Source organism: Falco peregrinus, chromosome 4 (genome assembly GCF_023634155.1).
Source record: "Falco peregrinus isolate bFalPer1 chromosome 4, bFalPer1.pri, whole genome shotgun sequence".
In the NCBI taxonomy this organism is placed as follows: domain Eukaryota; kingdom Metazoa; phylum Chordata; class Aves; order Falconiformes; family Falconidae; genus Falco; species Falco peregrinus.
The window spans coordinates 76,141,144-76,168,584 of NC_073724.1; the positions used below are offsets into that span (position 1 = coordinate 76,141,144).

Consider the following 27,441-nt stretch of genomic DNA (forward strand, 5'->3'; position numbering starts at 1 on the left):
AGCTTCACTTTGAAACACCTACAGCCTGGAGCACAGCCCACCCTTCAGTACAAAACAGCCAGGGCATGATTCAGTTGTCTAAAACCTGACTGTAATGACATTTCAGGTGCTCCAGCTGGTCCAGTTAAGTGAGGCTTTTATGTATCATGCCCATCTGCCCCCTCTATGTACCTCAAGGATCCAACAGCACATCAAACTACACTTAGCACCCTTGTTAAGACAAATGAATCATGGCCAAAGCGATTGTTCTGTTAAATTAGGTATATCTGGCACATGCCTACAACTAGGTGGAATAAATCTGGGCCATATATGTTCCATGAATTCATGTAAATGCCTGAGACCCAAGGACAAGGTACCTACATCAGACAACAGAAACAGCTGCATCCACATCTGGTCCTGGTAACTGAGACACAAAAAATCTTTCCAAGGAAGATTCAATCACACAGATTTTCCTCTGTGATTCAGATGCAACACAAGGCAACATCCCATGTATTTCAGGTTAAGACTAGAGGACACATTCTACAGTATTTATACCATACACTGGTGAAATAGTTGGACTGTGGCACAAAATTTTTGCACCAAATATGGAAAGACTCAGATAAGCTACTAGTATACAAAAACACCAAAAAACCCCCCAAGTGCCCTGTGTGTCCCTATTCTGAAGAATGAACTTAGGCATCTAAACAAATTATTATGAGCAAGGTCTAAAGTGCCATGACTGAAAAGACAGTAAGAAACGATCTCTGAATAAAAGGCATCAGGCTATTCTTCCAAAATGCAGAGGGTATTCAAGACTTGTTAAAAGTATAAGGGAATACTGCCATTTCACTCCTTCAGATGTTAACATCTTTTCTAATTAGCAGAGAGAAACAAGCATCTCCATACTCAGTTCGGACAACTGTTTAAGAATCAAGTAAGACAGGCTAGATGAACTGCCCTTTAGCTTCTTCAGAGTCAATGGGTACCCAGTTTTTCCCAGGTATCTAACTTAAATTACTAAGGTTTGTAAAATTATTCATAACCTTTAGCACCAAAAGAAGCTCTTTAGTTACCTGAGATTTGATTTCTTACCATACTTAGAAACAACCTGTCCTCCAGCAGCTGCAGACAAAGCTGAGAAGAGAAATTAACTGATCTTCCCTCCTACGCAGCAGAGGATATAACTCATGAACTCTTACAGTGGAATTTATCTGACTGCGTGAGGATATGTCCAAGGTTAGCCACCTCTACTTCTATGTGTAACCATTCTAGAAATGTACATTTCAAGGTACAAGCCATCTCATCCTGAATTAATACAGCACAGGTAGCAAGATCAACACCGGCACTACATAACGGAGGAAGACAAGTGAATACAAGAGAAGCTGCCTTTCTTTTCAGAAGTGGGAAAACACTTGCTCCAAGTCAGAATGCACTTGCAATGCCCCTCTGCAGTAGCGGGGCACACAGGGTTGGGTATATTCAGCTATCCACATTCAAGAAAAAAGCTCTCTCAAAATGCAGTTATGGTACGGAGTTCTCTCATGTTACAAAGTGGGTTTAATCTCAGGTCTGCTAGCTGTGTAGACTCTATTTACAAGTACTTCACACCACAGAAGTGATAATGGTTGTCCAAATTCACCAGCGGATGTGATCCAATACCTCTTCTGTTTTGGTTTATATGACTTTTATTGTGGTAATAAAATAAAAACATTTTAAAAATAAATAAACCAATGAAAAAAAACGCTAAAGGCATTAGCTCGATATCACTTTAAAAATTAATCGTTACCTCATATCAGTTTTCCATAAAATCTCATAACTAAATACTTTAAACTAAAATATTCAAGAACATGAAGTATATTTTGTGACTTTATCTTCTTATTTTGTATTTTTCTTACGATCCTTTTAAATTGGTAAAAATGTAAACTTTAAATTGCTGCAAATGCTTTTCAAAACAAGAATTACCTAGGTTTTCAGCTTTTTTTTCTGACAAAAGCAATTTTTTGTCCTGCAGGCATACTTATACTACTTTTCTCCCTCAGACTTCTCAGAAGTGCAAAGCTTTTAATGAAGCATTCCATTACAGTGTTTGATCAAGCCACATTCAAAAGACTTTAATGATGGCTTAGTGACCCTACCAAAAGTGATTATTCCACAAGAAAACATTTTCTGTAATAATACATTTTACAAATACAACCCACTCTAGAAGTAGAATTAAGAAAACAGCATTTTAAGGGAGGCTCATGAAAGAAAAATTAATAAAATGCTCAGGAATTTTATTTTTATAAACTCCTATACTTCTGTCATTTGTACTAACATCTTCTGTCTTGCAGCATAAAGATCAAGCAACTCTCAAAATGCCTATGCCTCAAGTATTCAGGTCAGAGCTTACTGACTACATTTCAGTATCAGGTAGAGTCAAAAAAGTTTTATTTTATTACAGTAACTTTTGTGTGAACTCTTATGTAAAAGAAAATGACTGGTGTAAATATTGTATAAATATTGTATTTCCATAAAATACGAACTGAGAAGTGCTGGATATGGAACACTTGGTTAAGTAAGTGCAGATAATTGACATCTTCCTAATATATTAAAACGTGAGGTCAGCTGCCAAGGAGAAAGACTGTATGGCATATTTACAGGACTGTGGACTATATGCCAGAAGTAACCAACAAAAATATACTTAGGCATCACGGCATAAAACAGTCAGAACAAAAGCATCTCAAAAGATGCAGTGCTGTGAAGACAAGAACTTAAGTGCTCCCTGAAAGCAAAAATACAGAAATAAACATTTTAGTAAAGAAGCAGTGCTACCTCTATATACCACATGGGGGAGGCTCATCTACATTCCAGAACGTTACTCCCCTCCCAGCTCTCTTCAGCATACATCAAAAACAGACAGTGAAAGAAAATCAGCAGAAGCTGTAACAGTAATTTGGGGACCAGCAAACAATGAGCAAGACATTATAGACTATCAGGAGCAAAAATGAAACGACAGCTTCCAGAACAGCACTGTTTTGAGAAGAACCTCCTTTCCATAGAAAAAATATCTTCAGGGGTTAAGCTTTCAAGTGCCTCCAGGACCATTAATAAAAACTAGGTTTCTTTTTAATTTCTATCCAGGAAACTAGCTGCATATTTTGGTAACAAAACCAGCAATTAGTACTCTGCTGGATAACACTAATTGTGCCTGTATTTTTAATGTTAACTGTCAGGGTTGATGCTACTACTACTGCTTTTAAACATATGCTGCATTACAGACTGAGACTATTTTGCAAGCCTAAGTTATTCCTATTTTAAATAAGCCTACTGAAATCCTCATGTAAAATTTGACAGTGTTTCTAGCTGTTCAGCCACTCATGATGAGTTGATAATTCCAACTCAGTAGCTACTGTGGATTAACAGAACACTTACACTCTAAAAAGGGATGGGTATCTTCTCAACTGATGTTAAGAAAACCAACACCACCTCTCTACCAACCTTTACAAAGACTTCAGAATTTAGTATCTTTTTATAATGACAACCAGAAATCAATTCTAAGAAAATATTTAATTGTGATGCACAACAATCTCCAAATATGAAATTAAATTCTTAAACAGTACATATATTATAATTCAAAGAAAAGTAGAATGACTTTCAAAGAAGTCATATCTAAGAGCTATATTAAAAAGGCAAAAGATATCCTTGAAATGGATAAAAAGTGTCTGATCTTCTGTGCATTTGTTGCCATAAGGGTTTTCAACCAAACACTTTATCTTGAAATGTACTTGCCGAGCAGAAATGTTCCAGATAGACAGAAATACTCTGCTTGAAATGCAAGTAGAATATCAAACCCAAGTTTTTCCAAATTGAAACATACCAATCATCTTGCAGCTGTGTTAGAATATCCAGTGATACCAGTATTTGCAAAATCTCTAAGAACTCCTTGGAATTATGCAGCTGTTACAACAGGTTACATCAAATAAACGCATGTATATGTGTACTCTGAGCACTAAGCTCATACTACAGCAGAACACTGCTATGCATCCTGTCCTCTGAGATGTCACATTCCCCGAAAGGTGCTCAGATGCTGATAGGAGTTACAGTTGCACATCACCCTTTATTATCAGAAACACACACAAAACAAAACCAAATCTGTCATGCCACTTAATTCATTCCTTCTAAAGCTTTAGACATTTTATTATTTATGAGGGAAACAAAAATGCAATCATCTGCAAGCTTCAGGACGTTACCATTTGCGACCCCAAAAGCATTTTACGTAAAACTTTAATCTTCATTTATATGAAAAATAAGAATGAGAAAGCTGTATTAAATCTTATTAATCCAGTCCTGAGTGCCACAACATACATTGCTGATGCATCAATGGACAGCAAATAAACTTAAACCTATTTGAAAATAATAAAAAAATCCCACCTTGCACTGGGTGCAGCACTGGATCCAGCTCATGCATACAAAGTAAAAATTTTTATCCAGTTACAGTATTTTCTGTTTGCTACTGCTGCTAGACTACATTATAGAAATTCCCCATGATAAATCCTTAGCAGCTGATGAAATGTATTTTGTATCTTAAAGACTCCAAACTAAATGACTTCACTATGAACGCTTGGGAAGTGGAAGAGAATCAGGAAAATGAGACAGAACCTCGCCTCTTTCTGTGTAAGCAGCAAGCTGTATGTCCAGGTAAAACCTGCCGCCTGGGGCCCTACCAGCTGCAAGTTGTTGGGGATTTTTGGTTTGTTTTGGGTTTGTTTTGTTTTTTTTTTTGTTACATGTAAAAAGAATACAGTACTGTCAAAATAAATCGTTTGTTTTGGTTTGGGATTTTTTCCTTCCCCCCTAGTTTTTCTTGCAGGTATGTTATATGTTTAGATATGAAACTTAACTGACATGTGACAGAGATCCAGCACAATAAAGGCTAAAAGGTCACCGATTAGATTCCTGGTTTTTGTAAAATCATAAGCAATTGGAGAGAAACTACCACAGATCTGTTTCACAGCATACCTTCTCATCCACAGACAACATAACAGCATTCACCCTGAAGCACATTACTCATTTTAAGAAATGAAGCAGAGTTTAATCTTAAAGCTCTAAGTTACTGCAGCCAACTGCAAAACCTACAGACTTCTGTTGCTTACTCTTTGTAAAGATCTGAAGGAGTATTTCTGAATAAGAACTTATCTAAAGCCAAACTCTGAATCTAGCCAATATTTCATTCTCCAGGAAAGAGGAGTTTTCTGTCTGGAAGGCTGAATTGGATGAGATATGCTCTGAAGCCCTGCATAAAAGCTGAGCTCCTACAGACTGACTCCTTGCTAAGCTGCTTAACTCCTCAGTTTATCCACCTGCCTGCCCCAGAGCCTTTTACAGGAGTGAAGCCACACAGGGTATCTTCAGCCAGGATGTCAATCAACACCATGCCATCTATTTTAGAGGGGTTATACCCATCTGCATCAGCTAGGAACTTTACACATCACATCCCTGTGCTCACAGGGCTTAATACGGCCATGTCCCAACATCTCCAAGTACTACCAAGAAAATACAGAAGATGATCCACCACACTGTTAAGACTGTTAATGTGGCCCTGATGATTTGAATGCATCAAAAGAAATAAAACAGACAGGAAGATTAAAAAACAAAGGGAGAGGGAAACTGACTCTACTACAGTAGATAAGATAATTGCTGTAAACAAAACAAACCAGAAAGGTTTCAAACAAAAAGATGACTGAAGAAAAGCAAAAAGAAAGTAGTGATCCAGGTCAGGCCACAGAGGAAAAAAAAAACCCAAACCCCATAAACAAGTATTATTACCTCAACAGTATAAATGCTCACAGAAAACAGGAACAATTCCAAGAAAAAATCTTATCCTAAGAGGTTACATTTAACTTTCATCCTCCTTAAAGCTAGCACGTTTAATCCACGGAAACAGGGCTTGCAATAAGCCTAGCTCATTATAAACACAATAGAAGTTTTACCTAATTAGTGGTGGACCAGAGGAAGGTTGAGAAGCTTGTCCAGGTTCTCACAGTAGTTCACATAAGAATCACCTGCTAGAGACCACCGCTGTGCTTATACACTTACAGATTTACGACAAGATGAAATCTTACTTCCACCATGACATACTTAAAACAGTAATTTTCACTAGAAAAGAAACAAGCTGGTGAGAACAAGGCAATAAGAAAATAACATCATTCGAGTGTTTCTCCAGCCTGAAAGATGATGTAGTCATTGCAGCGTTTCATCACCTACGGCTGCTTTGGCAGGTCTCTCACAAGACTTTTAGCCTTGTTATGCACTATCCTAACACTGGGATATTTCAGACAACAAATGACTACTTCTATGAAAATCAGGATATAATGTAATAAGGAAAATTTACAAGAGCAGGAATAAATAGGCACAGATTTAAAAATCTTAGGAAGAGAACAGGAATCAATTAAAACTCAGAAAAATAGCCTGGCAAAATTTTATTACATTTGGATCACACTCTCTGCATGCACTTACTCAGATATGCTGACTTTGCAGGCAAAAATGAGTTTCTACTGCTTTTTATTTCTATGTGCACTATAGTACCTAAAACTGGATTAATTATTTGTTTAATGCACCATGGACAAAATTACTAAGCAAATTCTACCTGTAAGCCATTTCAGAAACCACACATTGGTATATTATAAATGTTTTTTGACTACACATTTAGTAATTCTCAAGTACCATCGACTCAGTACCAAACAGAAGAGGCACAACTAGATTTCAAAATCCCTCTAAAACATCCTTGCAAGGCATATGGATAAAAGGGAAAAGCACTGTTCAACTTACAAGCACAAGTTTTAAACTTCAGTACCAGAAAAGAAGAATGCCATTCTTACTGAGACACTTTTAAAATCAGGATAAAATTATGTGAATGTATTCATACACACATAATTACTGCTAAGAGTGCACTGCAAAACAAAACCCAGGAAAAGTCAGATTACAAAAAGTTTGTTGTGCTTTTAAAACAGAATTACTAGATTCTTACAAAAATCTCACACATGGTTTCAAAACTGAGGAAGAAATAAATACTGTGAAAACAACTTCTACAAAATTAGGGTAAGAAATATGACATTTGCTTATTACGTAATTTGTAAAAGCACAGGTAATAAAAATCTTTAGAAATGTGAGAGTTAATCAAGTCTAACTGAATTACTAATTAAAACAATTTTAGGATAGAATTGCTGCAGTAGAAAAACGAGTCCATTCCCTCCTTGAACACACTGCTCCCATAATGAGTTTTATATAGTCTCTCAGAAACTTTTTACCAAACCCAAGAAACTCATGAAACAAGCACCAGGAGTAGACCATATGGATCAAAGCAATTCATTGTCAACATAGCTCTGACACATGTCACTCAGTGTGACTTCTGCACAGAGACTGAACTGATAAGCACAGAGTGATTTGAATTTGAAACAATAATTTCACCTTTATTGTCTATTAAATTTAAATAATAACTTGTAAGGGGAAAAACAGGTCACGCGCTCCTCTGGCTTGCTTCTGCATTCACATTATGGGCTTGATTCAGTTGCCCATACCTAGATGCACTTCCTCATCTGAGGGGCCCTTGTGAGTCCATTATGCCATCAAAGGAATGACAGATAAGCCACAGGACCTATGGAAGATGTGTATCTATCCTGAGTGGGAACCAGGGTAAGCAAGGCCATCTCAAATGGCACTAGATGCCTCTGTGGGGCAATCTAAACTGAGCTTCTAAACCAGACTGGGGTGCCCTACACCAGAGACACTTTCAGGTGAGCAGATGGGAGTACCAAGCACCCACGGCTGTCCGTGGGCTCAAGCGAGCAATTGACTTCATTTTAAGGCCAACACCTACACCTTGTCACCCAAGCAGCTCCCCCAATTCCTCTGACCCTACGGCCAAAACTCCCACTGACTGCCACACACAGACACCCAGCTCACACCACAGATGCCTGAATCAAGTGTCCAAATCATGAGCCAAGTTCCACCCTAAAGCTAGATGGGACGATTACCAACATAGGACCTGCAGTCTGGCCCACCTAACTGAGCTCAACTAAATATGGCTAGGAAAACAATCATCATAGAATCTTTTACAGTCAATATAAAGAGACAGACGCCTTCAGAGACCGACTCAGTTAAACGCCGGATTTTGGATAAGACTAATCCACAGCTACCCATATCCTCCACAGCATACAGGAACATGCTCAATCTCTCTTAATGACGGCTGTAGCTAACTGATACGCCCATATGCTCGTATTGTCATTAGCTTTATTTCCTTCTCCTGTCATCTTCCTATATTGTTCATTTGCTGCTCCTTGCCTAGTGAGTTATAACCCTTAAGATAATATCCTGCCTTGATCGCTTTCTTCAACAACACTTACTACAATCCTAATGGGACCCTAGATGGTAAAAAAGTAAAAATAATGCTGGCTGATATTTATTTAGATCAGAATTCAGCATGCCCAGATGCAACTACAAGTTCACTGGCACCAAATAGCCATCAGATTGATCCCAGTACCTGAGACTAATGAGAGCCCAACAAAGCGGTGCCAGCAGTCAAGTTACAGCCCTTCTTGGTCTGTCCTACACTTAGCAATGTCCTGATACTACATTAGATGTGGACAAATACGTTTTTAAAAACATACATAAAAAGCACTGTGATAATTTTTGACTTTACAAAAACCCGAAAGCACTGTTTCTCGAATCTCAATAGAGGTATCAATATTAAAGTTAGCATCCAAGTTTTCCTGGCAAGAGGTCTGCTATTTTAAGCAATGGATGAAAACTGTCAAGTTTAGAAGACAAGAGTTATGCAGGAGAAAAAAAAAGGATTAATGAAGAAGAACATTGTAAAAAAATGCATGTTCACAAAAAAAATATTTCAAACAATTGTTGGCATTTATGTAGTGGAGGAAGACTTGAATACATAGGAAAAAACCTGCATGTTTGCCATTCGTAAAGCTTGCTAAACTGTGGAAAAAAGCAAACACAAGTGAAAAGCCAGACCAAAAATGCCAACTTACTAGTAAAGAAACTCAAAGAATAAGATTACCTTGTTCCAATCTAAAGCATAGGGAACGTTTTGCAGCCTCTATCTCAGGACTTGGATGATCCAGAACACGTCTGCACCACTGCAGAGGACTCAGTGATTTCTCTTGAGGAGTGAGAGTCTTGGTAGGCAAGACGTACAACCTTAACCAAAATACACACACAAATATCAGCAAGATGTGCAATACTTAAAACTTTTGTGTTCTTTCCTGCCCACTAATCATTTATAACAATGCAAAGCCCTACAGTATATCTAATAACAAAAGATATTCTGAAGTAGAAGAGTTCACATTACTTTTGTTTTCTCCTTTCCTCCTCAAAGTGGGTGGCAAAATATGAACTTTACAGCCTGGCACATCAAAACAAAGTTCAAGCAGGTTTCTCATAAAAATCTGCCATCTCATTACCTGAATTTCAGGACTGCCCCAAACTTCAAATGCATTAAGTGCTGTACACACACACACCAGAGATGCTATCAATCTTTCCCTATATATTTATCTTTATTGAAACCATCTAATTTCCAGTATTTGATTTTATATTTAAATCATAATTTCACTGTTATCTATTTCACTCGTTTACCTATAACAATTTAATCAACTTGTCAGAATGCTGATTACATTTAATTTTCATACAGAGTACCTCCTCCCAGATGAGCCGAATGTTGTACAAGTCAGATTTTTAAACATTAAACATTTTCTGAGAAACAATGAAAATCCAATTCTGATATTCAATTCCAGCAGAAAAAAAAAGTGCAAGAAAAGCGAGCATATATGCATTATTCTCAGACAAGTGTAGGCAACTAATCAGATGGTCAAGCACACTAGGAAGCCAAGTATCAAAGCAGATTTCATGGGGAAATTCTTGAAGCTGGGATCTGCCTTGCTGCTGTTGCCCTTGCAGATTAGCAGACACAAGCAGACAATGGTTCACCTGGGAAAGTGCAAATCTCCCAGGAAAGGAACTATTCTTGGCTGCACAGCTCCCTGGCCTGACCGCCTCCGATCGATGGGGCTGCGGACAGTCAAAAGGCTGATCCTCACTCACCAGCACATGGGAGGTGCAAAAGGCAAGACCAAAAAAAAAAAAAATACAAAAAAGAACAGCTAGCAGTCTTTCACCTTTAGGGTTTTGGCTCAACAGTTACCAAAGTCCCCCAAGAGCAACTGTTCTCCAGTGTCTGCCCCATCTTTGGGTTTTTTTCTCCTTTGAGTCAACCAGCACTCTGTCCAGCTCACAAGGAATAAATACCCTCACTGTGATTGCTCTCTCTTGGCAGTCCCAGCAGAGATCAACTACTGAATTTCTCTGAGGAGAGGACTCATTTCCCCTGACTACACATTTTAAAAAAGTGATACTGAGAAAAACAAAAACAACCCCCCAAAAAATAAGATGAAAGCTTTCAGCTTTCCTGTTAACCTGCAGAAGTACTTCAAAAGCTAAACATGTGACTGATGTGCAAAAGGCTGAACAGCAGAAAGAGGTCTGACTTGTCTGCAACGATGCCAATTCTACATTTTTTTGGTAACTGCAGTTAAAAAAAAAAAAGCAAAGGTATTTAAGGCCTAAAATTACTAATCATCAAGTAGGATATGCATTGGTCTTTGGCTTTCCAGATAGCAGGCTTTAAAGACTGACATTGCAAAAAAGCCCCAAGTAGCTGGCATCACACAGCTGACCTCTCACGGACAATGGCAGAGATTTAGCCTTGAACCAAAAACGTTCAACAGCTAAAACAATTAGCTCTTACTGGAATAAATTTGTTAACAAATCCCTGTCATGAAATTCTTTCTGTGGACACATAGATATCTGACATGAAGGTAAGTTCTGCCCCACCCCACCCCCAGCCCCCAAAGCATTCAGGATTGCTTCCAGGGGACAAATCAAACAGGAACACGAAATAACAATGACTGTCCACCACCCATAAACATAAACAGGGAAAACGTTTTGTTTAACAGGATGGGATAAAACAAATTTGAGATTCCTTCATGTGAAGGTAAGTCAGGGGTAAGAAGTGATGTAAAATTTGATTCAAGTCCAGACTGACAAGCCCCAAACGGCCCTGCGCAGGCTAACAGTACATACAATGAAACAACACTGACAAAAATTCCTATGCAATTTATTGATGATTCTTAAAAGCTATTTTCTGAAATAGCAATATGGTATTATTTGTATCATGAAGGACACAGAACCAGCATACAGGAGATATTTCCCATATTTAGACTGATTTTCAAATCCCTTCTCTTCTACCAAAAATAAGGATGTTTAAATGCATCTCGGCTGCATTATACTGTATTTTATTCTTGGCTGGCCTAAACTTCAGCTAGATGTAAAAACCAGCCACATAAACTACACTGAAGCTTTCGCAGATACTGAAAACAGTTATTTAAAGATAAACAATATTTTATTACTGACACTTTAAAACAATTGAGCACGAATTATGTGTAACATGATTACACAGCCGATGTTTCCCATAGTATTCCAGCAGCATCCCTACAACGTTCGTCCACATTACTACGACAAGTTTTGAGACACCAGGATTACTTATTTACTTGTATCTCTAGCCTGTAATCTCCTCTTCTGTTTGTTTTTAAGTGAGTGCCATCATTCCCCTCGGTGATTTTATTTTCTGCTTTATTCATTCACTATTCATTCATGCTTTATTGACTATACTAGCACCCAGCCATGCCTTTGGGAGCAACGTGGGCGCTGAAGATACGCAACCACCCATTTGGATCAATGTCTAAAAGACAAAAGCCCTCCCAAATCCCTGAAGGTGGGAGGCAATTGGGCAGAGATTTTAGGATGGGGAGGCAGCGCGGCGCAAATAAAGGCTTTCCCGGAACAATTTCGCTATTTTTAATTCCTTATGTAAACAGGAGGCTGAAACTAGGCTGAGACCTGTCATTAGAGAGAGGCGATCTAACTCCGAGTGGGAAACGAGCACAGACCGCCCCCGCCCCGGCCGAGGGCGCCACGGCCGGTGCAGCCCCCACCTGCGCCTGAGCGCGGGCACGGCCCCCCCGCCGCAGGGACCGCACGTTTCGGGGGGGTGGGGGTGGGGAATGAAAACAAAAATAATTAATTTTTTTTTTTTAAAGGGCAGATTTAAGTTTAAGCAGGAGATCAAGTGGATCGGAGTGGGCTGGGGGATGCTAATGGAGGCCTGGCGAGCAGCGGCGGGGCGAGCGCTGCGGGGGCTGGGGGCCACGGCCACCCGCGCCGGGGCGGGGCAGGGCCGCGCCGCACGTACCAGGTATCCTCGTCCTGCCCGCAGCCGCCGTCCTCCAGCTCCAGCACCGCCACCTCGTCCAGCACCGTGGCCGCCGCCCCCGGACCGCCGCCGCCGGGCTCCTGTCCGCCGCCGCCGGCCGCCGCCAAGCCGGGCGAAGGCTTGAAGTAGGCGAGGGGCTCCGGCGGGCCCAGCGCAGCGGCGCACAGCAGGGTGGGCACCGGGCTGGGCAAGCACGACGCGGCCCCGCCGCCCGCCGCCGAGGGGGGGCTGGCGGGGCGCAGCGCGGCGGCGGCCGGCGGCGGGGCCAGCAGCAGGTGCGGGCTGGGCGGGCCGGCGGCGACCGCGGCGGCGGCAGCGCGGCTGCGGAGCTGCTCGTTTTGCTTCTCCAGCTTCCGCACCAGCTCCTGCAGCTTCTTCACCTCCAGCTCGGCGCTGACGGCGGGGCCGGCGCCGCTCCCTTTCACCTCCGCCATCATCGCCGGCTTCAGCAAGGCAGCCTCCATCCCGCCGCCCCGCCGGCACCGCCGCCGGCACCTGCTCCGCCGCGCCGCCGGAGGGCAGCGCCCGGCCCCGCGGGCGGCGGGCAGACGGGAACGCCGCTGGCCGCGCTGGGGGCCCGGCCCGGCCCTGCGCTGAGCTGCGCCGCCCGCCCCGCTCGCCGCGCCTCCCGTCAGCGGCGGCGGGGACGCGGGTGGGATCCCCTCCCACTCCGGCAGCCGGAGCGCCGCGCACACGCACACGGCGGGAACAAAGAGCCGCCCGGCCGCCCCGCCATCAGCCCAGGGACGGGCGGCGGGGCCGCCTCCGCGAGGAGCTCCGCGGGCAGGCCTGGGGGCGGCGGGGCCGCCTCCGCCCGGGGCTTTAAACAAAGGTGCCGCCCCCCGCCCCCCCCCCCCGCGTGCTGGATGCGGCCCAGGACGCCGCTCCTCCCGTGAGCCGTGTAATTAGAGCCCGGTGGTGTCGGGTTTGTAATTATGCGGATTTAAAGTGTGATGGGAATGGGAATCACAAGTAGGGGCTTTGTTGGGCTTGAAAGGACGAATTCAGCCGAAAGCAGGCGGTTGTGGGTTTGTGCTGATTCTGGGAGTTTTGATTCACAGCGAGCAAAGCCACGTATTTTTAAAGATAGCGTTGCTGGTGCAGCAGGAAGACGGAACCAAGCGTAGCAGAAAGCCACGTAACTACCTAAGCGTTTCTGTGTAGGAGAGCCCCCGAGATGAAAGACGCCCTTGTATTGAGATGGCTTCCTTTAACGCAGTCCACGTACGCAGGCGGGTTTGTTGCCTTCAAGTCTTGCACGGGTAATGTTCGCTCCTTGTAGTGTTTTTACATTGTCCTTCATCTCCCAGTGTGGAAAGAACCCGTTGCTTGTGTCCCTCCCTCGTGCCTGGTAGGTGAGCAGAGGTTTGGTGCTGCCCAGGGCAGCTCAGCCATCGATCACACAGCCCTCGCTGGGTTCATTTCCCCCAGCTACGGCTGCAGGGGATGACCTCCTAGCTTACTGTCCTGAAGTCTTTAAGCTCTGATATGAAATAGGGAACAAATCACCATGAAGCATGTGAGTTCCTTCTCCCACCCACTAATAGCTCTAATAACTAATAGCACTAATAACACCCGCTAATAATAGCTGCCAGTTGGTCGCTGCCCAGTTCTTGAGCAGCAGCTCTAGGTAGGGTGGTCGCAGTGGCGGCCACCGCTGCCTTCATGGTGCTTTGTCGCTGCCTTGGGTTGCTTATGCAAGGGGGGAACAGACACTAATTCTGTTCAGGGCATAAGTCAACTTTGAAGTCATCCAGCCTGTCACGGTTTTCTCTCTTTTGTTCAGTCTGGAAGCATTCTTCTGCACATGCACAGGATAACGGCACTATTGTTCGTCTGTCTTTTAAGCTCTTTTACAGTGCAAATAACAACAACTGGTACTACAAGAGTGGCTGGAAAGGAAGATAGAGCAGGGCAGAGAGTGTTGACTTCCAGATAATGTAACTTTTATCACTGAAGAGAACAAGTACAGCCCCCAGACACTTCTCTTGTGTCTCCTCTGTCCCTTTGGAAGAAAGAAGTGGAAAAAGTTGACAGTGTAAAAACCGTCTGGCCCCGATTCTGCCATGTGTCATCAAAGTGAGTAGCATGATCCAGTTTTCACTAGTACAGATAGCTGTAATCTTTTTTCCCATAAGTAAAACGAGAACTGAGTTTTTACATGTTTAGCCCCAGGCAAAAGGCATATCTCTCAGGTTGTTATCACTAATAACAGGACTAGCCTCAATTCTTAGAAATGCATGTGCCGGTCCAGTAAGATTGTAAAGTGATAAAAAAGGTAATTAACAGTGTATGTAGCATCGAGTTTATTAGACATCAGTAACATACAATGAAAAAAAAGCCAAGAAGTTTGTGGTAGTATCAGTGCTGGATCATGCAATGAGGCAGAGGAAATACTCGAAAGAGATTCAAAATGGAGGATTTACTTTCTTTCTTTGAACTAGGCAAGCAAAGTTATTTAGTGGGCCGACAAAAAAACAGGAAATTATTATCTGATTTCTTCCGTTGCCAGAACAGGAACATGACAGTGTGTGGTCAGGATATTGCATCATTAAAAAAATCTAACACAGATACCAGTTTGGAGATATGTCAGGAGACACGTTTGGAGAGATCCTAGAGCACCTAGCGTCATGGTAGATGATGCTACAGAATCACCATGGAAATGCGTGCCCTCAGCTATGAGTAAAAGTAGTGCAAATTTCCAACTGCCTTCTACTGTTTGTGCCGCCTACAGAAATGTGCATGCAGACACTTGTTTCAGAGCTGAGTTCCAAAGGAGAAAAAGGTTAGGACTGAGCATAGTGCCCTAGCACGGGTAGAAAAGCTTTTCCGGGCAGTTCAGGTGAATTGATCACAACAGGCAGATCAGGCTCGTTACACCTTGTCCCCAAGCAAGTGGTCCAGAAGGTTGGCTCTTCCTTGAGTGGGCCTGCTTTCAGCCTAGTTTCCATCCAGTAGTACGGGTAGAAAACAGATTAAACTTGTGCATGCTTTGACTAGCGGGCTCACCGTCATTGTGTGAGACCCTACCTTTTTTCCAGGCATTTCCTGACCAGGTGGATCTAGTAAAAGGTAAAAATGCATTTCACTGTGTTGTGTTTGTTGCCTTATTTTAAATGTACATGCAATTTCACTAACGATGTAGCTTCATGTAGAGGTGCTGGCAGATAAACTGTGTGTTCCTGAACCATGATCTCATGATCTTCATGCTGGCCTGCTAGTCTTCTGCAAACAGGGTTTGAACATCTTAGTCATTAAAATATTTGACCTAATTGTTTGATTTTTTAGAGCACAAATTATTCTTGTCCCAATATTGACATTACTAATAAATTGCTAATGAGCTCCATTCAGCAGGTGATGAGTTTGAATAACCCAGAACTTCATAAACTCTTTAGAAACCACTGTGAAGACTTGATGGCTCTATTTCTTTTTTTGAGGCATTGATAAAATGTGTTCAACACCAACCCCAAACATCCTAATGTGCCCGTGAAACCTGCTGTTGCTGAACCTGAGAAATTATATGCCCTAAATAAGTAGAGATCTACTATGGGGTGCTGCTTACATGGTATCCTGTAATAGAAATTTCTGAATCAGTATAGTTACTGATAGGATCCCAACGCGGAACAAAGAAGCAGGAAGTCTAGTAATCCCATCTGCTCTTCTCTGGTAATAAGCCTGTTGCTTTATGCCGCAATAGCTGCAGGCTGGACCTGCCTTTCAGGCAAGCCGGTAAAGAATTAATTGCAGTAATCCAGTCTGGGCTATACAAAAGATGCATTACAATAAGGTCAGAGCATGGACAGTAAACTCCAAGTCTGGTGAGATTATTTTAAAGTACAGTTCCAGTCTGAAAAATGACTGTGAAATTAGTTTTACAAAAATAGAGCCACTACCGTACCAGCAGAAGTCCATCTTTAACAAAGACTGGGTAGCTTTGTAAGGAAAATATCTTGGAAATAAGAAAAATATTGAGGCATTTTCTCCAGCTTTCAGAAATCGCTGAATTGGGACATCTGGAGCGTTTATTTTGATAGCCACCAATGCGTAATAATATTACCATTTTCTGAGCCCCATTTTTAAATCATTTAAACATTAGAACTCTACAACACCCTGTGGCAATTAGCGCTGCAATTTAATTATGTATTGTAAGAAAAAAACCTTTCCTATTATCTACTTTAAATCTGCTGCCTAGTAATTTAATTGGATGTCCCTTAGTTGTGCTTTTCTGAGAAAGGCAGAATGATTAATCATTCTCTATTCAGCTTCTCTTTGTCATTCATGACTGCATAAAACTCAGTTACTTCTCTTCCAAGCTGACAAGCCCTAATTTATATAGCCTTGTCCCCACAGAAGTTGGGCTGAATGCTGAACCTCCCCTTGTTTCTTGTCTCCCTCCATAATGAAAACTGAATTTTGTATTCTATTGTTTCCTTTCCGTTAATACTGTATGTTTTCTTATGTCACGATAGCTTAGGTAAAAGACGGTGAAAATACTTGTGAATCCAAATATACTGAAAAAAAATCAGCTTAACCAAAAGCATATTGGCTCTTTCAGAAACACTTGTATATTCATGAGCATACCTTGCTTTAAAAAGCTGTATCGACTGTCCTCCAATATATCATACATATCCAGATGCTTCTATATTCAGTTATTTATGATAATTTGTACAAATCAGCTTGACAGAAAATGAGACTAACTGAAATATAGTCCCCCAGAGCAGCTTTTGTGTTTTTTCAAGACTGATGTCCCAGCTGATGCTTCTAATTTGTTTGGCACCGAGCCTGCTTTGAATGATGGGGCAAACGCCTGTGAGAAGTTCAGCAATGACACACTTGAGCTGCTGTAGAGTTTTTGCATGGATACTACCTGGTCCCAGCAATATGTCATTGTTAAGTATAAATTTGCTCTAAAATATTTGAGCAATTAAACGTTTTCCTGGAGTTACAGCATGGATTCATCATTCTCGATGTCTCTTGCAAACATCTCGACTTCTTAGATGTTGCTAATTTCCTGCTAATTGAATTTCTCTTTTTGTTATACGGTTACCTTTTATAAACTACCATGACTCCTTCTGGCTTTTTCCTTATTGAATTAATATTACATTGAAGTACACTGTAATCACTGCTAGAATAGATTTTCTATAGGATCAAATCTAACATTGCAGCATTTGTTGTGAGCCCCAGCTGCTCCACAAAATCAGCATTTATGATATCCAAATATACTGTCTATGCATTAAGCTTAGAGTCTGCTAGTTTGTAGGTCTGTCTAGACAGAACTATCCCTAACAGCTCTAATTTGACATTTTTTTATTTTATTTTGACTCATCGATTCCATATCAAATCGCTCTGGCTTTCAAAGGCATTAATCACTTCCCTTCCCTATAGACAGAAAATATCAGCCTGGATCTTACAAATCAGGATGGGTTGTTTGTTCCTAATGAGTCTTCACTGAGAACAAAGACTAATTATGCTTTCAAATAAGCTTGAACCTTTGCATTGTCTCCAGTATACAAGTATATTGGAGGGTATAATTTCCTTCACAGAACCTTACCACTGATGAATAGGAAGAAGGAGAAGGTAGAGGGGCAGATGCGGAGTTCAAGGTTGTTAATAAATGAATTGATAATGTTACAAGGTTTTGAAATAGCAGCTAGACTGTTTGAGTGTAAAATGCTGATGACCATAATGACAGAAGTACGGCTTCTCTCCAGGAGGCTAAAAATCCATGACATTCATTTTGCCAAGAATCCAGATTTCAGCTTGATTTGTCTTTGGGGAACATTGGACATTGACACATGAAAAATGGCTTATTTCATGATGACGTGAATATACTGGAGGGTTCAATTAATTCTGGTATTTTTTTTTTCCTCTTTTTTTTTTTTTTTTTTCTCTACTGTCATCTTTAGTTTTCTCTATCTGCATACAGTGGGAGAAGGAGATTCAAGAAATTGAGGAGCTTTGCCATAAAGTGGGAAAAAATTATTGTCCATGTTAGCAGCTCCATCATATGGATAACTAAGTGATTTTTACAGTTTGCAAAGTTTTACTAAGTATAGGTCAACAGACTGAATGCTTTATGATACTGTAAAATGTCTTAGAAGTCACCATGTTAAAAAACTAAACAGTAATATGCTTAGCATTGTTTATATCACATATGTAGGAAAACCTAAATATTACAAACCCCCCTCGGTCCAGGAGTAAATAGGTTTTTCAAGGAGGCACATCTGAGCAGCACTGATACCATGTCAAAAAGGCATGGGAAGTTTGCAGTTGCTTGGAAGGGTTTTCTTGTATCAAAGTGGGTGTGTTAAATTTTCAAATGGGGAATGGTTTAAAAAAACATAAGTGACTGATCTCTCATCCAAGTTCAGTTTGATCAAGCAGAAACCTTTGCTGAATATCCAGAACTGCCCATGTAATTTGTTTTTGTGATTTCTTTTTCCCATTCAGCATGCAAAAACCTGCCCTTGCCCTATGTATAACCCACTCAGTCACAAAAGATGAAATAAATTGCAAAGATACCTAGAGGGGAATTTAAGTACAGTTAAAAAACTTAAATCCAAACTTGTTTTCTAGACCCTCTCTTCCATATACTATATAACTTACAGAGTGCTTGACATCTTTTCTGCAACAGATCATTAGACCAGCGTAGAAACCTCTGCCATCCCTCCTGCCTTGCCAGGTCTCCTGGCTCTGGGTAGTGACGGATTTATCAATCTTTCTGTCTGTGAGTCCCATTTGTCCATTCTGCAGGTGTACAGCCAGCGTCAGACACAGCTCCAAGGCTGGAGAGCTGATCTGTAATCTGCCCTTTCTGGGACAATCTGGAAATAGAAGTGCAGTGCAGCAAAGGCATTTTTTGAGTACACGCACTGGATCGATGAAGGGTGTATGAACATGGTATTACAAAAAGAGCATATTAATCTTAGCTAGATCTTTTAGTCGTGTTTGTTCCAATTTCATTATGGGAGTAAAAGTCCCTGCTAATTCAACTCCCCTGTTTCATTTATGTTGCTACCGAGGAGATACTGATTCTGGATTAGAAGGCAGGGGTGTTTTTAAACAGTCCTGGTGATTTCCAAGTTAAAAACCAGAAATCGAAGTTCTCAAAGCATGTGTTCACCTCTGACTGTCTGAGATGTCTCACACTAGAGTGGAAGAGACAGAAAAAATACTGCTACTTCCCTGCTTTCCTTCTTCAGCTTTCCACAGATGTGCCAAAACTGATATGCTTGCTCCCATGCAGAATTTTGTTGTGAGAAAGCTGATATTTTGCTACAAAAGGCTTTACTGTTACTTTTAGTTATCAACTAGTTTGGTAAACAGATAAAAGCAATGTTCAAATGTATCAATGCTATACTTCTGTGGATTTCCCGAATATTAGTTATTTTAGATATTTGGCTGTTGGAGATTATAATGCCACAAGTATGGTTAGCTGGCTTCTCATTCTTCATTCCAAGTTTTGAACTACATACGGGGATAACATAATTCAAAGTTACATGAGTGGGAACTCCCTAGATAAACCAGAAGATGTGAAGATACACCAGCGTTTTGTGGAATATTCATCCTAAAGTCAAGTTTGACTGTTGCTTTCAACGGCACCATTATTTATGCCAACACTATTACTTTTTAAATTCCTGTTCCCAGTTTTCAAAATCACTGACTCTACCTGTCCTTAATTGGTTTCTTTGCATAATTCTTTTATCCTTTTCTTATTTTTTTCTCCTTTTTCTGTTTTTTTGGGGGGTATTTTGACATGTGAACACTACTCTCTGCCCCTCCCCCCCCCACGCCCACCCTCCCCTTAGGAAAAGTACCTTGAACGCTAGAAAAATGTTGCCTTTTCTTTCCAGAAATTATTCTGTTGGTTTTGTGGGTTTTTTTAATAACTAGGTAGTTTTAAAATGTTGGCTGCCCGTTGTTCTGACCACAATGGCTGTCTAAGCTCCCTTAACAGATGTCTGGTGACTGCATAGCAATGCCAAGACTCAGACAAGTGCTTTTGACATGAGTATACTCAGATATTGACTCTAACAGGATAAAACTAACCAGTTTACCAGTTTTAAATACTGACACAGGCTATGAGACTGTAGCCGTCAATTTATAACTGACACAGTTATAAAAATGCCACAAAACCAGTACATTTACAAGTAGTTTGCTTGGAAAGGGAGGTGAAATCTGAATTTTGCTTGAGCCATTTACACAGGTGCAGCAGTACCACCCAGAGGCCACTGCTGTGCTGGGCACTGCACAAACAGGAGTCCGCTCCTGTCCAAAAGAGCTCAGAGACTGGAAAGGCAAAGATACTAAAGCTTGGAAGAGATCATCATATGAAGACATTTGTAGTACTCTCAGATGCAAACCCCCAAAATTCTGCTCCCTTACCATCCTATTTCAGCCAAATCTGAGCGCAGACAACTCCTCTAATGTTGCTAGAAAGGAACATGGCATTAACAGAGATAAACAGAGAATCATTCAGACTGCTTTTAATTATGAATTAGACCACTCAGATGAGATGGAGAAATTCCACGATCTGGTCTTTGCTCCCAGGACTGTCTGTGTTTTCTATTCAGCAGTCATTCCTGAGGGGTCAATGGCACACAGTGAATGTGCAGGCAGTGCAGCTATCCTGTGGGTCGTGGGCCGTAAGGATCCACCCTGCAACAGGTCAAGGAACATGGCAAAAATGTTAATGGGAACATCTATTTATTCCACATACCAGCCTGTTCCACTGTGTTACATGACTTAGTTAAAACATAGGTAGGTTGGGGGAGAAATTGAACTTGCCCCCCTCACTTTCTGGGCCAGTGATCTGTTCAAAGAGGAGAACCCCATCTCCATGATTTTAAAAGGCAGTAGTTATCAGGAAATTTCTGAGGAGGTTTGATCTTGGCAGTGTGTGTCAAACATGTTTTGAGATTATCTGCAGATTCTTGTCCCTGAAATGCATGGAATGTTTCTAAATCCCAGTTTTACTGATGCAGGAGATTAGAGCTGAGTTGCTCAGACCAGGCAAAGCACAAAACAGGACAGTAGGCCTTGGAAGTCAAAGAAGGAAATATCTCATGGGTTTAAAATGTCAGTGATTCTTCATCCATTAAGCATCTAAACAGAGTTGACCATCTCAGCCTTTGGCACATCAAGCCTACCTAAGTATCTTTATCCTTTCTCTTTAAGGAATGAAGGATGTCTCTGCTGTTGTGATGCTGTGAACCCCCCCCCGAGGTGTTTCAGTGCAGCAGAAGGGAGAAAAGGAGGCAACATTTCTTCCTCGTAGTCTGACACCAACTTGACTGGAAGCTAAAACCACCTTCTGGTGTAACAGAGTAGGTACAGTGAGCAATATGCAAGTATGATCAGAAAGCAAAACCAACCAGGAAAGCAGATACATTTCATTCTGAACAAGAGGATTATGTTAAAGTATTAAGGCAGCCAAGGGGAGTAGCAGAGTTCTGACCTCTATATATCCTGAGTAAATAAACTGAACACATGAAACTACCACAACACAACCCACAACTCCATACCAAGGAGCAAGGAATAGATCTGACCTATTGAATAAAAACAAGCCCGCTTTGATGTTGACCGGTTCTTTACAAGCCTAGCTAAGGAGGCTGTATGAAGCAATGGAGGGCATGACTTGCCAAACTCACAGAGATGTTTATTTCAAGGGGAAGAGTATGGCAGGACAATGTTACAGACGTTTGTCACCCTATTTCAAGCACTGCTAGGGAGGGGATGCTCAGGCTGAGTGTTCTGTAAGAACCTACACAGGGTACAACAGCATATATTAATACAGCAGAGCTGTTCTTGTGGCATTCTTGGTTCATGTAAATACCAGTAGCTTTGAAGCCATCTACATGTTTAAATACATTAACATTTATTATATGCATTATTTCAGTCCTTTTCTCCTATTACTTGATTCTCCCCCCCTGTAGAGCTATGCCCCAGCTTTGAAGAATAAAGTATCCATTACACACTGAAAAAATGGGCCTGATGAATCACAAAACCCCACATAATTTAGTACATCATCCCTCAATACAGCTTTTTGGTCTAATTTAATGCATTATTGAAGATAGCACATTCATTAAAACAGCTGCCAGCAAACTGTTCATTTGGATTGTTTAATGGAAGCACTAGTCAAAGAGAAATAAAACACCGCATGCTAATGATATGCAAAAAGGACAAAAAACAATTAAGTTTTGATCCATTAGTATTGAGATGTTAATATGATTTTTTTTTTTTAATGAGTACTGCCATGCCGGCTTTTATATGGTAAATATCAAGCATCACAAACGTGGTGTTTCTTTTCAGCAAACTTAAAACATATAATAAAAAATAACAAAAAAACCCACATGGCAAAATTACCAGGGCTGTTCATCAAGGATGAATTAATGAGCACAGAATTATTATTTATTGTTTCTTATTGCTACTTCTCTGTCAGTGAGCATTTAAGTAGCAGATATTTGGATCCAGAGTTTGCTTCTGTTCTCTAGTGGAGTGAACTAAAATTTCTCATCCCTTCACACACTAGATGGTCCTGGATTCTAATGTGCTAGCTTAAATGAATATCTAACATCTGCCATTGTAACTGAGCCTTAGCAATAACTGTTGGCCTCTGAACAGGACCAAGTCTGTGACACCATTACTTTTCTCTACCTGTTGTGCAAGTCTTATTGCTTCCTGGGGAAGCACAGGGTAATAACAAGAATAGTTTAACTGTAATATGTCGTCAGCAGGAGACACACACCAGAAAAAAATATCTATACTAACGGGTTTATTAAAACTACTGCCTTTAGTTTATAAAGAATTTTCATAAAATTAACAAAACAAACTGTCTATTGTTTCATGGCTCCTTTGTATATCAGTCTGAACATCCTTTAAGTCAGGCAAGACAGATTACATCATTATTCAGCTGCAGGCCCAATGGTTTAAATTAGACACACATCCATGTGCAAACTACTGAATGTGCAGACAAAGAGAGAAATTTTGGCTGGGACAGCCATTCAACAGTCTAATATTAATCTGTGGCTTTGGCACTTTCCCCTTTCTAAGCTCTTGCTCAGGTCCAGCAGTCTTCAAGCACTCTAGCTTTGTCATGGTAGTATCTATGAAGTCCTTCTAAGCTGAGATGTAAGGGAGAAAAATCACTTCTGAATAACCATCTTCTAAGCCATTTCATGGCAGAGACTGGTAGTCAACACCTTTGTTTGTCCAGCAAACTGCTGAACTATTTATTATCTTAGGCAAATAAGGCAGGTAACAATTGAGTGTTGCAGAAACATAACAAAGCATGAACTCTTCTTTCAGTTTGTATACTTCAATGCGCATACACTGTCCAAAAGGAAAAAAAAATAATGCTTTCACTGTAGGCTCAAAGGAAGGAGTTTATCTGCCCTATTGCAGACATCTAGAAATCTGAGCTAGTCACTCCAGGTTCCTTTGCAAACCACGTAAAGTAAGATGTACATTCAGAGCGTGGTTAACATCATGGTAAAATAGATGTTTGCAATCCGAGCAATTGAATCGCTTCCTAAAAATGTTTACTACTCTGTATGACTCTGAAAGCAGAATAGATCAAGTAACTTAAGAAGTAGATGTCTACATTGCAGATGTTTAAATTTAGGCAAGATGAATCCATCCAAGGTGTTTAGATATTCAGTTTAATAAAGTAGGAAAGATAAATACAACAACATAATGTCATGCAAAGTATGTATTTCATGATTTCATGGCCACTATTAAGTGTGCACTTCTTAAAAAAATGGTAATACAATGGTTACCAGAATTACAAACACGGAGCAAGATGCTTCTAATTAAAACCCTCTAACAATTTTTGTCTAGAATCCTACTAAAGTAATAGAGATGCATTTTCCAAAGATGATTTGTTCCATCTTAATTTTATCATTTAAGTTACTTGGGAAGAATCTTCCTCTGGAGACTGATGTCTTTTCTCAGAGGTACATAGTGAACCCACCTCACTCTGTATGAAAACAGTAGTTTAAACTGAATAGCTGACTTTTAAATGACTAATCTTTGATGCAATCAATCCCATTCATGTTATATAGAGATAACAGATCTTTATATCCGAGATGTGTTTTCAGTAAAGAGAACACAGCTCCTTCAAAACATACGTGTAGGTACGTCCTTCTGTTCAGAAAATTTCAATAAATTGTTAGTTTTACATACAGTTTAGCAGTTTCACAGATCTGATGAATATACTGAACAATATCTTGTTTTACTTCCTGGCATGTGTGTATGAAAAAGCATCTAAATTATCATAAATTAATTCCTTTGGGAAACATGCAGTAGAATTGAATTTAGAGTATTTGTTCCTAGCAATAAAATTAATCATTTTCCATAGTGGTTTGAATTAACAGGCCAATACGCTTAACTAAACACTCGTGGAACTTCGTTATCATTCTCTCTGTATGTCAAAATTAGTAGATCCATTTTTCTGCAAGAGAGAAAAGATTGATCAGAAATGCCAAGCAAATCAGTATTCTCTAAATGTTACACAAAGAACCTTTAGATCAATTAATTTTTTTAGAAAATCTACCAAAGTCTGACTGTCCCATCTTGTCATTTGCTGAAATAAGATATGTCAATTTATAATGCTTATTATACAGTCTTTGGTGTGTCTTCCTACAGTTTTATAACTGTCACAATGACTTAATTTTAAAATCTGATTCACTGCAAAATTCACCTCCCATCAAATTTTGCAATGGCATAATAACACAAAGTATATCAGAACATTTCATCTACGTTTCCATTTGTCTTTATCTGGTACAGAGGTACTGATTTGTAGTATATAGTGTATAATTGCTGAGAAGACTTAAAATCTAGCAACTTCTAGGAAAATTAATAAAGAGCTTCGTTCTTCACTGCCATGCACATTTGTTTACTCGCTATGTTCCTCACAAAGGTAAGAATGGTACTCACAGGATAATATTTTCATTATGATTTAATAGGTTTTTGTACCTTCTCTTCATTAGTCACAACTACATTAGATGAAAATACCTCTGAACCCTGGCTTATTCATTTCAGTAGAACAGCCTGATTCTCAGATGACTTTGCAATTTATTCTTGTCACTTCCAGGGCAAGATGCCATTGCTTTGCTCCATTGACTGCACAGGTAGGACTGAACAGATTACAATGAGATCTTAAGAAATCTCCCTCACAGGTACAGAATAATTATTGTGTCTAGAACCTGGGGTTGGATATCACCCTAATCAACCCAGTCTTACTGAATAAAATAGTTTGAAAAAGTTTGAGTACACAGAAATGAGCAAACGCAACAGCTGTGTTGTAATACATTGGAGTTATTTGAATATTTTCTACATTTTTGCTTATGTTCAGTATAATACATCTTGCATCTTACCTTTAACTTTGGAATAACAAGGCTCACAATGCACAGTTTTTCTGTAAATCCAAATGCTGTCTCCTGCTTTCAAATCTTCCAGTGGTCTTTTACATACTTCACACTTCAACACACAAGTAAAAGTAACAAGAAAAATTAAAATGAAAGGCTTCTCTAATATTCATTCCTAGCATGCTGTCATTTAGGAAGTAAGCAACCCAGATCATAATAGGGGTTATGAGTACTGCAATATCATCAAATCTTAGCTCTGAAAGGGTAGTTTTAATGAACAGTAAATTAGACATCTGAATATCTCACCTTTAGACATCTAAAAATCAGATACCTAAGTCTCAACTGGTTCTGTAGGTTCTCATTAAACTTACTAAACCTTTCCTTCCCCCAGACACTTCCAAAAGGTGCTTTCTGTGTCTTAAAGATTTATTCTAAAATAAGATTATTCACCCTTTTGAGATCCTTTTGTTTCTTCATTGAGTAAAGGAAGCATGATCAGACTTAATCATCCAACTTCAAGTAGATCTTAAAGAATCTAAATGTGTATTTCAAAATATTTTGTGACACTTAACCATTAACTATGTCTCCCAAGGTTGCAGAATCTGGACAATGCTTTCACAAATGCCTCAACAAGCTAATTTTTGAGATAGAGAAGCATTGCCCAGTTTCACATAGGAATATACACAGATACACACAGAGGTTGACTTCCCAAAATCACAGGGAAAGCCTACAGTGGATCAAAGAGCAAAGTAATTTTTTGTATAAACCAGAATCTTGACACCCAGATCATCCTGGTTTTTTGTTGGGTTTTTTTTCCCCAATCTAATAAAAGAATAGTACATTCCAGTTTCTTTGGATATTTTATCCTCTGATAAGTGAAAAGCAGCATTACTTTTACAGTGCAATTCAGTAACCAAATTGCCAGTCATCCCAGAAAAGCTGTGAGCCTTTCCGTAAAAAAAAAAAATGATGGCTGTCTATTCAGATAAATTTGGACTGAAAATCTTTATTAAAATTAACAGTCTTACCCAGAACATCCCTTTGCAGCTAAATGAATAAAGAAATTCTGTGATGTCAACACCACAGATAACAACACACAAGGCAGTGTAAACTATTAGCTCCAGGATCCAAACAATATGCAATTGCCTTATGTTACACATGCTTATTAGGGCTAGTATGAATTTGCAACTGAGCACGCAGTACTGATTAGTATAACATGTTAAAGTACTAGACGTTTGATTGTTTGTTTTACATAACTATGCTTTTTCTATATCATTTCTACATAAGCTGTTAGTATTAGGGTACTATTAAAACAGTCTGCTCTCTTACTCATTTTATGTTTCCTGGTATAAATCAGCAAAAGGATGAGCATGCTTTCAAAGCTTTGATTACCAAGATTAGGTAGCATGTTTGTACAGAGAAAAAACCCTACAGTTTGGATTATTTACCCACGTAACTTTCGGCATATACCTTTATAAGGAAACAAAGACCTTATACTGCTGTCAGCTACATGCAAATCTATAATGGATACAGGGTATTTGTAAGGAGCTAAATGAATATTAATGATGAGAAATTGCACTACTTAGCTAAATGCATAACTGCAAGCATGAACCATAGACCTCCATTAGTTGTTTAATTTTTTGCCAGTGCTTCCATAAATGTGTAGTTACACAAAACTTAGGCTGAATTTTGCTAGCCAGACAGGTCCCCACTTGGGAATAGGTAGCAAAAAGAATATAATTTAAATAATAAGCTTAAATATTTAACAAATAATTC

At 40.0% G+C, this 27,441-nt stretch overlaps 2 protein-coding genes across 4 annotated transcripts in view; both read right to left on the reverse strand.

The window, feature by feature from the left end:
- The window catches only part of SLAIN1 (SLAIN motif family member 1), a 58,761-nt gene extending 45,606 nt beyond the window's left edge, over positions 1 to 13,155 (reverse strand). For 2 of the 3 annotated variants that reach the window (XM_027781036.2, XM_027781034.2), the window contains exon 1: positions 9,032 to 9,145. Coding sequence is in view for 1 of the 3 variants with exons in the window: in XM_055802893.1 (XP_055658868.1) it covers positions 9,032 to 9,171; positions 12,278 to 12,762 (625 nt within the window). In the remaining 2 variants the exon portion in view is untranslated. Of the gene's footprint in view, positions 1 to 9,031; positions 9,172 to 12,277 lie in introns of those variants that run through there. The other variant, XM_055802893.1, reaches the window with a different exon arrangement.
- Positions 13,156 to 23,383: 10,228 nt separating this feature from the next.
- The window catches only part of SCEL (sciellin), a 46,351-nt gene continuing 42,293 nt past the window's right edge, over positions 23,384 to 27,441 (reverse strand). The window contains exons 17-18 of the mRNA XM_013295973.3: positions 25,675 to 25,777; positions 23,384 to 24,749 (exon numbers count right to left, since the gene is read on the reverse strand). Of these exons, the coding sequence (XP_013151427.3) occupies positions 24,733 to 24,749; positions 25,675 to 25,777 (120 nt within the window). The 3' untranslated portion in view covers positions 23,384 to 24,732. The remainder of the gene's footprint in view (positions 24,750 to 25,674; positions 25,778 to 27,441) is intronic.